The following is a 13,007-nucleotide window of genomic DNA, read 5'->3' as shown; positions in this document are numbered from 1 at the left end:
ACAAGCGCTCCCTGAATGATGCTGCCCTACCCCTCTGTTAATCCAGGTGTACTAAAACAAGCGCTCCCTGAATGATGCTGCCCTACCCCTCTGTTAATCCAGGTGTACTAAAACAAGCGCTCCCTGAATGATGCTGCCCTACCCCTCTGTTAATCCAGGTGTACTAAAACAAGCGCTCCCTGAATGATGCTGCCCTACCCCTCTGTTAATCCAGGTGTACTAAAACAAGCGCTCCCTGAATGATGCTGCCCTACCCCTCTGTTAATCCAGGTGTACTAAAACAAGCGCTCCCTGAATGATGCTGCCCTACCCCTCTGTTAATCCAGGTGTACTAAAACAAGCGCTCCCTGAATGATGCTGCCCAGGGGTGTAGCCACGTGGGGGCCACGGGGGGCCCCCCTGGTCAGAGGTTGGCCATCCCTCTGCCCCCCCCCCCCCCCCCCGAGTATAAAAAAATAATAATAATAATCCTGAATGGAAACGGTCTAAAGAAATCTTAAATATATGCACTATTAGTTTGATCTATCCTTGATTTATCATTCTTATTTAAGAGTTATAAACCGATGTTATGAATAAATATTGCACTTAAAATACCCCCCCCCCCCCCCACCCTCAACAATTAAGCACCTCTGCTCTCTGAATGATGCTGCCCCACCACTCTATTAATCCAGGTGTACTAAAACAAGCGCTCCCTGAATGATGGCTTCTCTTCTTCTTGTAGAGAAATTCCAAGCGTTCGACGTCACAGGACGGGGAATGATCTCGATGTCCTTCAAACAGGTACACGGCCACCATTTTGGACCCTCTTGTGTCGATTTAGACATGTTGTTGATGATGTGAGAGTGTGGTTTGCATTCTGCAAATGCAATGCATTCTGTATTGTGATTGGGTACAATGGGACAGGATGGGGTTACTCGCCACATGACTCAGACAATAACAGACCTTACCGCCCACAGAGTTCATGCTGTGCTGCTGCCTCAGTAGAACCTTAGCCACATAAATGTATTTGGCTGGGGTTGTTGTAAAATAAAATACATATAGTTATATATATATTTTAAGTTATTTAATTCACCAAAAACGACCCACTAATATACTCTATGAGCGGATTACCAATCATTTCACATCTAACTACCAGTAAAAGCACTCTGGTTGGGTTCAAGGTACACTGAAAAAAATTTGGAGTGACATTTACTTAAAAAAAGCGAGGCATATTTTTCCACACAGAAAGTGCTAGTAATCTTTACTCAGGCTATTTCTAAGTAATATTTACTTACTAGAACCACTTAATTTTTATGAAAAATTCACAAGTAAATTGCACTGACAATACTTGCCTATGGATTGTAACTTTCACTCAAATTACCATTGCATCTAATTACAAAACCCAAGTAAACGTTGCTCATGATTCTTTGTGTTTCTTACTCATCTTTTCTTTGTTATATTTTATGTAATTATTAAGTAATATTTATTAGGAATGTATTAGTTAATATTAATTGAATTTAGTAAATATTTTTACTATTCTAATTCAATATTTTCCAGAAACAAATATTTGCAGCTTAAGGGATGTTTGAAATACACTTTTATTTCACATTTGAAATGGCATAGATGTATTTAAAATACATAACATAACCACACAGAACTTCCTGCTAGCAAATTTGAAAACAGTGCACACACACACACAAAAGCTCAAAAGTAAAGCCGTTTAGGATTTGAAAAATTCAATGCGGAATGACAAAGCACCAACTGACTTTAGGACTGATATTCCAGCATACAAACGAATACAGTGTTACAGTTGACTTTTCAGAACAGCAAAGAATGCATACATAAACTGCAATGGCTACCTTTGCAGACATTCTCAGGATGTTCAGGACAGAAATAACTTAAAAACTAAGCAAAACTTGAAATTTCAGTCAGAAAAATGACAAAAGTAAAGAGATTGTTTGTGCTGGACAAAAGCACAAATAGCACTGGAACACTCACGCTAAAAGTTTATTGTGGAGAAACTGGACCTTTGGTGACATTGTAATGACGTCAAGCTCAAGAAACAGCTTCTGAAATACTTCAAACGTATATTTCAGTTTAAGTGGGTAACTTAAATTTACAGCATAGATGACACCCATGAGCAGGAGGCAAGCGTTTGTCACACTTGATGATGACTGACACATACACAGGATCTTGGTTTTCCTGTGCCACATTGGGATGGATGACGTTGATCTGCATCATGTGATTACTGCAGTCCTCTTTCACTGCTTCTTGGCTGACGTCCTGTGAAAACAAATAAGGCACAATGAGAAACAAACTAAGAATCGATTCCAAGTAAAAGAAAAGCTTAAGAGAAAAAAAAGTTGAAAATAAATACAAAAAAAGGTATACTCAATTTAGTGTACTCAAATCCAACAATATTCATATGGCACTTTTCATACATAAAGTTACACAACGTGCTTCACAGAGGCTGACCCTGAGCCAAAGAAAGTCACTTTTGGGGGCCATCCAGACTGAGAGGGGTCATCGCCCACGACCATAGGGAGTGCCGCCACAGTGACCACCCTGGCCCGGGCAGACAGGAGGCTCCACACAGGGGTGCAGAGCCCTCCAGCCACCCAGGCTGGAGCTATCTATGGGACTGCACCCGTGTTGGTAGACCAGAACTAGTCCCAGTGTGGAAGGTCCCCATGGGGGAAACACTGGTGCTGAAAACTGAGGGATTAAAATAGGTTATAAAAAGGGTATTAATTAAATTACTCTTTTGCTCATAAAATAAAGTTTCTAAGTGATCGTTAAATAGAGACAAAAGGCAACCCTTAAGTGTTCTTAAATTATTTACTTTGTGGATGTTCCGAAAGCCAAAACGTGGCTTGTTAAATAAACAGGTTGGCTGGAAATATCCCCAAGAACACTTAAGGGTTAAAGTTTAAGATAGATAAGATAAAGATTAAATATGATTTAAAAAAAAATGGGTAAGAGCATAAAAATAATTTAAGAAATCAGTTAAAAGCCTGATTGAAAAATGTGCATCTTTTGAGTCTTTTAAAAAACATCACAAGTGAACACCAGATTATAAGGCTAGACAATAATTTTAATATGGTCATGATTATCATCAGATACCTGATAGTCTTTGATCAGCTCCTCTCCACTCTCTCCAAGATACTCAACTAAGCAACGGATGATAATGTCCCTTCTGCCGTCGACATGATGCTATTAAACACAAAAAGAATTGATTGCAGAGAATACATAACATATGTAGCATACATACATCACAGCACGTATAGATGGAAACAGAAAGTTACCCATGGGGAATGTAAGCCTGCAACTGCATTCTAACGTGAAGTGTGCAACTTAACATGCATATTTTACAGTAGAGGTCAACCAGAAGTTCTATAACCACTGTATGAAAGGGCTACAGCGCCACTTAGGGTAGCGGATTCAGCCATGCTCCGGCCATTATCCGATCTCTAAAGGCCATGTACGTTCGGGCAATTGACATGGTCCGTTCGAGTAGCAAAATCGGTATAAGGTTTAATCCAAGCTATCCCATGTAAAAGCACTGTGTGTTCTGCTAGCGGGAGGTTCAGATCTACAGGTGTGTTCAGGGTCGAAGTCAAGACACTCGGACACAGTGGTTCCGGCCACGTTGGTTGAACATACATCGCTGTAAAATGTGTGTGGGAATTCCACACATTATAAGTGTTGGATTTGCAGGCATAAATTAAATTGTGCACAATCCCACGCTGAAATTCAAACGACCCACTAATATACTCTATGAGCGGATTACCAATCATTTCACATCTAACTACCAGTAAAAGCACTCTGGTTGGGTTCAAGGTACACTGAAAAAAATTTGGAGTGACATTTACTTAAAAAAAGCGAGGCATATTTTTCCACACAGAAAGTGCTAGTAATCTTTACTCAGGCTATTTCTAAGTAATATTTACTTACTAGAACCACTTAATTTTTATGAAAAATTCACAAGTAAATTGCACTGACAATACTTGCCTATGGATTGTAACTTTCACTCAAATTACCATTGCATCTAATTACAAAACCCAAGTAAACGTTGCTCATGATTCTTTGTGTTTCTTACTCATCTTTTCTTTGTTATATTTTATGTAATTATTAAGTAATATTTATTAGGAATGTATTAGTTAATATTAATTGAATTTAGTAAATATTTTTACTATTCTAATTCAATATTTTCCAGAAACAAATATTTGCAGCTTAAGGGATGTTTGAAATACACTTTTATTTCACATTTGAAATGGCATAGATGTATTTAAAATACATAACATAACCACACAGAACTTCCTGCTAGCAAATTTGAAAACAGTGCACACACACACACAAAAGCTCAAAAGTAAAGCCGTTTAGGATTTGAAAAATTCAATGCGGAATGACAAAGCACCAACTGACTTTAGGACTGATATTCCAGCATACAAACGAATACAGTGTTACAGTTGACTTTTCAGAACAGCAAAGAATGCATACATAAACTGCAATGGCTACCTTTGCAGACATTCTCAGGATGTTCAGGACAGAAATAACTTAAAAACTAAGCAAAACTTGAAATTTCAGTCAGAAAAATGACAAAAGTAAAGAGATTGTTTGTGCTGGACAAAAGCACAAATAGCACTGGAACACTCACGCTAAAAGTTTATTGTGGAGAAACTGGACCTTTGGTGACATTGTAATGACGTCAAGCTCAAGAAACAGCTTCTGAAATACTTCAAACGTATATTTCAGTTTAAGTGGGTAACTTAAATTTACAGCATAGATGACACCCATGAGCAGGAGGCAAGCGTTTGTCACACTTGATGATGACTGACACATACACAGGATCTTGGTTTTCCTGTGCCACATTGGGATGGATGACGTTGATCTGCATCATGTGATTACTGCAGTCCTCTTTCACTGCTTCTTGGCTGACGTCCTGTGAAAACAAATAAGGCACAATGAGAAACAAACTAAGAATCGATTCCAAGTAAAAGAAAAGCTTAAGAGAAAAAAAAGTTGAAAATAAATACAAAAAAAGGTATACTCAATTTAGTGTACTCAAATCCAACAATATTCATATGGCACTTTTCATACATAAAGTTACACAACGTGCTTCACAGAGGCTGACCCTGAGCCAAAGAAAGTCACTTTTGGGGGCCATCCAGACTGAGAGGGGTCATCGCCCACGACCATAGGGAGTGCCGCCACAGTGACCACCCTGGCCCGGGCAGACAGGAGGCTCCACACAGGGGTGCAGAGCCCTCCAGCCACCCAGGCTGGAGCTATCTATGGGACTGCACCCGTGTTGGTAGACCAGAACTAGTCCCAGTGTGGAAGGTCCCCATGGGGGAAACACTGGTGCTGAAAACTGAGGGATTAAAATAGGTTATAAAAAGGGTATTAATTAAATTACTCTTTTGCTCATAAAATAAAGTTTCTAAGTGATCGTTAAATAGAGACAAAAGGCAACCCTTAAGTGTTCTTAAATTATTTACTTTGTGGATGTTCCGAAAGCCAAAACGTGGCTTGTTAAATAAACAGGTTGGCTGGAAATATCCCCAAGAACACTTAAGGGTTAAAGTTTAAGATAGATAAGATAAAGATTAAATATGATTTAAAAAAAAATGGGTAAGAGCATAAAAATAATTTAAGAAATCAGTTAAAAGCCTGATTGAAAAATGTGCATCTTTTGAGTCTTTTAAAAAACATCACAAGTGAACACCAGATTATAAGGCTAGACAATAATTTTAATATGGTCATGATTATCATCAGATACCTGATAGTCTTTGATCAGCTCCTCTCCACTCTCTCCAAGATACTCAACTAAGCAACGGATGATAATGTCCCTTCTGCCGTCGACATGATGCTATTAAACACAAAAAGAATTGATTGCAGAGAATACATAACATATGTAGCATACATACATCACAGCACGTATAGATGGAAACAGAAAGTTACCCATGGGGAATGTAAGCCTGCAACTGCATTCTAACGTGAAGTGTGCAACTTAACATGCATATTTTACAGTAGAGGTCAACCAGAAGTTCTATAACCACTGTATGAAAGGGCTACAGCGCCACTTAGGGTAGCGGATTCAGCCATGCTCCGGCCATTATCCGATCTCTAAAGGCCATGTACGTTCGGGCAATTGACATGGTCCGTTCGAGTAGCAAAATCGGTATAAGGTTTAATCCAAGCTATCCCATGTAAAAGCACTGTGTGTTCTGCTAGCGGGAGGTTCAGATCTACAGGTGTGTTCAGGGTCGAAGTCAAGACACTCGGACACAGTGGTTCCGGCCACGTTGGTTGAACATACATCGCTGTAAAATGTGTGTGGGAATTCCACACATTATAAGTGTTGGATTTGCAGGCATAAATTAAATTGTGCACAATCCCACGCTGAAATTCAGCCCGTTTTTGTTTTTGAAGACGCTAGTTAAGGCGGCAGGCATGTGTTGCTTTGGCGGCCGCCTAAGCTGTAAAGTGCTGTCGGAAACCCTGGACATACCTCGTGGCGCTAGCAAAGTTAGCTAGCAGGAAAATACACTATTTGTTAGCGCCGCAGCCGTATCTGCTTTCAGTGCGGAGACACTGACTTAAGTAGGTGAGCCAACAGGAACGTACAACATTTGTTTCGCTTAAAACTTACCTTCGTGGTTCATTCACGTTCTTCCCCATCTCATTCAACAAAGTCTGCCAACCCAGTTGAAATGTGGAACTTGGACAGGAGTACAGCACGTCTCGGACGAAAGACCGTTCAAATGTGGGGAGTGGGCTTTTACGTCATGCTCCGAATGTTCGTGAAAGTTGCCAGGTTCACTGTTATCACTCAAGTACATTTTACTTGGAAATATCAACTAATTAGGCCAATGAACTGGTTTAGTGAATATTACTTGGATCGAATGATTCAATTTACATACAAAACTGAGTACACATAATTACAAACAATCACCAAGTAATGCACTACATTAAAAACTGGTATTTTAAAGTAAAAGCACTGAATTCGGATTTCTTTGTAGAATTTATATACATAATTGAAATAATAATTACAGGGCCAAAAAATCATTTTTTACAGTGTACAGGCTGGGAAGTAACTTGGGGAAGTGTTTTGCACTCTGTGTTGTACAACTCTGGGTACCTGTGTCGAAACAAGCCAGATGTGCATCACTTGAAAACCCTGACAGAACAGTTAGTTATTTCTACCGACACCATACAAAATGTATTGTTGAAATAATGTAAATTTAATTTGTACTACTTAATTTGTGTGTTTCTGCTTTTCTTTAGTGGCTCCATCTGACCATGTTCAACTGAGGGCTCCGCTAACCTCAACGACCTCTGGACTTTCAGTTGTTTTTAGGAATAGTTTTGAAAAGCTATTGAGTTTTAGCTCAGCTATAAGCAATTTAACGTTTCATTTTACATTAGAAAACTGAACAGTGTCATTCAACCTATTTCATGTTTAGAATATTGCACTATTGCATTGATTTCATCGTCTTTGTGATCCACGTTAATGACTAAAAGTTTTTTGTCTGCAGGGTTTATTCCATGTTAATTTCAATCTGTCGGATATTATGTGTATATATATTTACCTTATATGGTTCAATTCAAAAGGTTCTGTTATTATTTTATCAAACATTTCTACGCTTTTGGTCACTTGAGTGGCCTAGATCATGCATAAAACCCTAAATTAAAACACATGACGGTATATGTAAATATCTCCCTCCAAAGATTGTGTGTGTGTGTGTGTGTGTGTGTGTGTGTGTGTGTGTGTGTGTGTGTGTGTGTGTGTGTGTGTGTGTGTGTGTGTGTGTGTGTGTGTGTGTGTGTGTGTGTGTGTGTGTGTGAGTTGGAAGTTGAAATGATTCCCAGTTGCACTACAATTTTCCTTATCTTTAAGCCTAAAAAACTCACAGCCTTAACACGTGAAGGCTAATATACGTATTACACAAACTTCAACAACCACCTAGTTCTCACTTTCAACTCAATCAGCGTGAACTTCCATTATAAATGTTGCTCTTTTCTACAATAAACCACTATTAAAGTTGGCTGTATCCAATGTAAAGCTTCATAAATACAACCAGTGATTATGTCTTTCTTTTTTTTTTTTTACTAATTAACATATACATAGCCTATACTATAATTATGAAACACTGTGATCTGCTGGCCAGGGGGTCTTTGCTTCAAATTACAGAGCTTTGCGGATCTAGTGACCCTCCTGACATGTGATAATACAGTCAGAATTTCAAAGTTAGCGTTGTGGGCCTGTCACCCTCTATAAATAATATGCTGGGCTTTGTGGCGTTTGCAAACGGGGACAGAGCAGTGTATGAATGACCTACTTCTCTAGGTGGCTCTCTCTTATAGGCATGAGTCAGCGGGTGATGGACAAACCGCGGCCGGGGTCCTATGACATTCTTTAATGGTTAATATAAGTTGTTTTACTATCCGTGGGTTTATGGGCCCAATGATGGTACAGCATTAATGTAAAGAAGGTTAAATATACGAATGTGAAATTTTACAAGAATAATTCCTTGAGACATTGTATCGTTATTTGCGTGTCTGTCTGTGTTTATGTGGTGGTGGGGGGTGAGGCGGGGGCGCGAGGAATGCACCACCGCCATTGGTTGTCCATCAAATGGGCGGGGCTTGTTCAACTGTCAATAGTTTGATTTATTACGTAAAAACGTCATTTTTTTAAAACATGCTCCGCTATTATGATCACACATGTGAACAGTGTCAAAATATTCACGATATCTTTGTCTGGAGCCCAGACTATTATATCAGCTATCACAGAATAGTTGATACCCTAGTTGATGTCACGTTGGAAAAACCCTTATAAAATATGCAGCAGTATGGCCAAACATAAAGTTAAAAAACATTATTCTGTCAAGCTGTACTTTTGCACGCTTCCATTCGGGGGCAGACAGCGTGCGTCCGCTGGGCTGACGTTCAGTCACATTGGCCCACATTCAGACGGGGCTCATGAATATTCATAAGACGTGTCGAGGCTACGTAGCCAGTGGTAGGAGCGGCTGGTTCCTCCCTACCACACCATTCCCTCCGCGGGTGGAGAAAGCATTCTTCCTAAAGCAGCAGGGATTTCCACACTGCTTCAACCGGATATTCCCGTCCGAAGCAGGAGAACTCCCGCCGCTCTTACCGCCCAACCGGGACACACATTTCCTTTTAATTTTGGATAATATAAATCGAAAAATAAATAGCATAGCTCACGTTCTTACATAGGTCTACCAAGCTGATATGGTAGATTACCACGCTGCCAATAACCAACAATACACGGCCGAAGGAACACCAATCTACATGGAGCAAGAGAATGACTGGGATCGGGACCTGCTGCTGGACCCCGCCTGGGAGAAGCAGCAGAGAAAGGTAGGAACCGAGTCGGGGGGCACCGAACCGGGGGTACCGAGAAGGGTGAGGCTGACGGAGGAACGGGAGTGAAAAAATGGCAGGGAAAGGGATGGAGAAGTCGCGGAATTCAATGTGGGCCCTGCTTGGCTACTGTCCGGCAAATCACAGGAACTATGTTTCTAAACTATAACTACTTTATTGGTGTCCGCTCTCCGTTGGACACGGATCCGGAGTGGGTCTTTTTCCTGGGGTTTGATGCTCTGCTTTAGTTGTAACTCCACTCCCCGCTTTGAATGAAGCCAGCCTCCAGCGGTCTGCTGCTAATCTGCTGTGTAGCTGCTGTTTTAATGTTGGACGGACTCCCTCTTAACACATTTTGCAAGCGATTACAAGGGGGGCATATGATTAACCTAATGCGTCTTGGCGATCATATCGTGTTCTGGCTTTAAAAATAGTAAACGGACTTGAGTTTTTGTGTGTGTGGGATGTAATCGTGCCACTGCGCTTCTAGCAGGCCGATAAGAGTGAGAAGCGTTTAGTTTCCACTGCCAAGTCCCCTTTCTCTGTTGCACATCGCCATGGCCTTCTCACACAGTCACCCCCCTCATGGGCTACCAAGCCCCGCACACGGCGCTGCTGACCCACTTTACAACCACGGCATGATTACAATTTAAATCACTATGTGAGCCGCTGAAAAAATAGAGATGCAGTGACTGGTGAGTCAGTCGAGTGGAAGAACTGCGGTGTGTGTGATGCTAACTGGGCCGGGTCTCCGTAGGACGTGATTCACCGACTAGCCAGATGACTAGCATTGTTTCTGCCGGAATGACAGCCTATGATCGTTTATGCCTTTTCTGTAAAGGTACGACATGATTTTTCGTCAATGAATCGTTATCAAGTCAACCCGGTAAACCGTCTCATCGGCTGTCATTTCAACACAGTCATTGAGGCTACGATGTTTGCACAATGTTTGTCCAGAGGCCACCTAGACCAAAGTTTATACGTCGGCTGATTTCCCTTCCATTCCATGGGAACATGTAACGCGGGCAAATATTTACACAGGAATAGTGTCAAGATAATCTTCTTTTGTATTGGTGCATCGCTCACAATCAACGTATAGATGAGAATACCAGGGAACATTCACGGGTATAACATACCCGAGATTTGCGAAAAGGTTTTGTTTCAGCCAAGTTTGAGTTATGTTGGCCCGGGAGGTGGGGGAACCAAGGGCACATTCCTGTGGTGTATTCACCCTTGCTGTGCCAGTTATTGCGTAAAAATAGGACACACACACACACACACACACACACACACACACACACACACCGGATTTAATGAGTGTGGGAATAGGTTTAGTTTTGTCTTCGTTGTTTATATGGAAAAAGTCCACAATGACAAGTCCGAGCCTATATCGTTATGCTTTAGTCACGTATTTGAGCAGAGTTGCTTCTCAAGGTGTTTTTTCTTTTTATTGTATTGATTTTTTACGAGGGCACTCTGTCATTCATTTGCAATGTTGCGCAACAATATTGGAAAAACTGTAGGTAACCCAACATGCACTGTGTAGTTCTAGTCTACAACATCCAGTTGACCATTTAGGTGCCAGTTGGTATAAGATTGACAATAACCTCACCTTGTCACTCTTCTTCTGCCAGGCTGAGCTCGGCTTGCCTGACAAACCTGTAATTATGTAGTTTCTCATGAGGGAGGCATTGCCCACATGCCCAAACACGTTGATGTGTGCAGTGACTCCACTACTCTTCCCTTGCAAACTCCCAAGAGGCTGCATGCAAATCCTCAACACTGACAGTTCTTCTGGAGCTTTTATGGGACAATATTGGCATTGAATTGTATCTACTGATCCACTTTTCTTTACCAAGAGCTACTTGCCATTGCCTGAGACAGAGAAGTACTGCATATTTGGAGGTACTGAATCTATTGCAGGAAATGGTTAAGTGGTACAGGAAGTGAGGCAGTTCACCTAACAAAGAGTGCGTCAAGCAGTAGTTGATTGAAGATGTCTTGTTGATGCAAATGCTGGGAATATCAGACATTTAAACAGTAAGCCACATGGGCCCTAATCGCCTTGCGGCCAATTCAGTTCCCCCTACCATTAAATGCTTAGAAGCAAGATGGTCACTAAGATTTGCATATGGCTTATTTTATGATTGGATCTTCAGACCAGTCCTGGGTTGTGGTCTAACATCCTGTATAGACATGGTGGGTATTGTAGTTCTTAGAACACATTCAGTCCCTGGCCAATCAGAAGCTGTCAGTTTTAATCGTTATGAAAATGCGTTTCCTTTGCTATCTATGTAGGAAGCAATCGAGATGCTCTGTGGTGAGGAAAGACAGGGCTTAAAATGCAAATCTAGACGGGCTGCATTCTGTGTGTGGGGCGTTCAGGCGGTTCACCCAGAATGGATGCAATGACTGAGGTGAGACATGCCAATGAAATAACCAAGGCCTTGGCATGAACACCAAATCCACCTGTGGAACCCAAGTCCCTGGACATCTATGGGCTTGCGTCACGTTTGTCTCTTCTTGGGTTTACTTTTTTTTCTTTTTTTCCTTTGTCTCGTGAAGCAATGAACAGCGATTGGCCTGACCAGCATTTCATTCACTAGCAATGCGTCAGTGTCATTTGTGGTTTAGATGAGTGGTTTGACTCATCATAATTCACAATTTCATCATCTTTTGTCAATAACGGTCGCATTGGGAAATTATCCTTGAGGGGACAACTTGGTTACATCTTGGTGGGGGGAGCGAAATGGGGAATGCTGTTTCAGTCGCCTTCCCCCAAACCCTAGCCTGTTTTGGAAGGGGTGTGATTTAGGCCCACTGGTCTCAGAACAGATCTAAGTTGGACTTCCTGCTCTATAATATACAAACTCCACAAGAAGCAACTGGACACACAACTTGTGTGTGTTATATTTGCCTTTTTATAGAAAGTGTTGATGCATGCACTTTCATGTCTTAATATTTAATAAAATATTTAAGACTTTATAAAAAGTCTGTACTCATATTGTAAAGTTGTATTATGAAACTAGTTTGGGCGGTTTGGCGAGTGTAATACTGTGATAAAGGCTTAGGTTTTCATGTGTCTTGACATTATCTTTCCTGGTTAAATTGGACCATCACTTTTACGTTTTTATACCGGCCATTAAAGTGTTAACGTGCTCAATTCGAAAGTATCACAGAGAGCATTGGGTTGGAAATATCACAGACATGATGATCGAGTTAGTCAATACTTTCCACCTCTAACACACACACACATATTTCCATTGCGGCCAAGGTGGGCAGCTTGGGAACAATATCGGTTTGTTAGGTCCCGCCCACTGTCGCATGCTTCTGGTGTGACTGGCAGGCCGGCCAAAGCAGTCACTTGGCAAGTGAGAGGAGACATTTTGCTGAAGGAGTGCTTTGAATAATGCTCTGTGTGCCATCACCATTGACCTACTGCTACGACTACTACAGATATGGGCCCTCCAGCTATTCTACCCTTTCTAATGAGGAACAGTAGAAGAAGCAAGCCATTTGTTGGGGGAGAGCTGACGCCTCCTAGCACGAGACTCTCCGATCTCACCTAACAATAGAATGTGTTGAGGAGAGAGGCAGGAGTGGCAGCCGCTTTGATTGGCTGGTTTTATTTT

At 41.2% G+C, this 13,007-nt stretch overlaps 2 protein-coding genes and 2 long non-coding RNA genes across 4 annotated transcripts in view; 2 read left to right on the top strand and 2 right to left on the bottom strand.

Moving 5' to 3' along the window:
* zgc:85932 (uncharacterized protein LOC405875 homolog) overlaps positions 1-7,690 on the top strand; it is a 23,427-nt gene extending 15,737 nt beyond the window's left edge. Inside the window, 2 exon segments of the mRNA XM_060075276.1 lie at positions 722-780; positions 7,270-7,690. Coding sequence (XP_059931259.1) covers positions 722-780; positions 7,270-7,296 — 86 coding nt within the window. The 3' untranslated portion in view covers positions 7,297-7,690.
* On the bottom strand, positions 1,560-3,719 carry LOC132474989 (uncharacterized). Its single transcript, XR_009529789.1, has 2 exons — positions 3,103-3,719; positions 1,560-2,262 (listed from the first exon to the last, which is right to left on the bottom strand). It is a non-coding gene; the product is annotated as an uncharacterized LOC132474989 (long non-coding RNA).
* On the bottom strand, positions 4,219-6,744 carry LOC132474517 (uncharacterized). The gene is made up of 3 exons (XR_009529663.1): positions 6,635-6,744; positions 5,762-5,851; positions 4,219-4,921 (listed from the first exon to the last, which is right to left on the bottom strand). It is a non-coding gene; the product is annotated as an uncharacterized LOC132474517 (long non-coding RNA).
* A 1,335-nt stretch (positions 7,691-9,025) lies between the features above and the next one.
* LOC132474472 (alpha-actinin-4-like) overlaps positions 9,026-13,007 on the top strand; it is a 50,728-nt gene continuing 46,746 nt past the window's right edge. Inside the window, 1 exon segment of the mRNA XM_060075198.1 lies at positions 9,026-9,372. Within this exon segment, the coding sequence (XP_059931181.1) occupies positions 9,244-9,372 (129 nt within the window). The 5' untranslated portion in view covers positions 9,026-9,243.

This window comes from Gadus macrocephalus, chromosome 16, assembly GCF_031168955.1.
Source record: "Gadus macrocephalus chromosome 16, ASM3116895v1".
Taxonomy (NCBI): Eukaryota; Metazoa; Chordata; class Actinopteri; order Gadiformes; family Gadidae; genus Gadus; species Gadus macrocephalus.
Note: the sequence above shows the minus strand (reverse complement) of the source record. Positions and strands in the feature narration are given on the sequence as shown.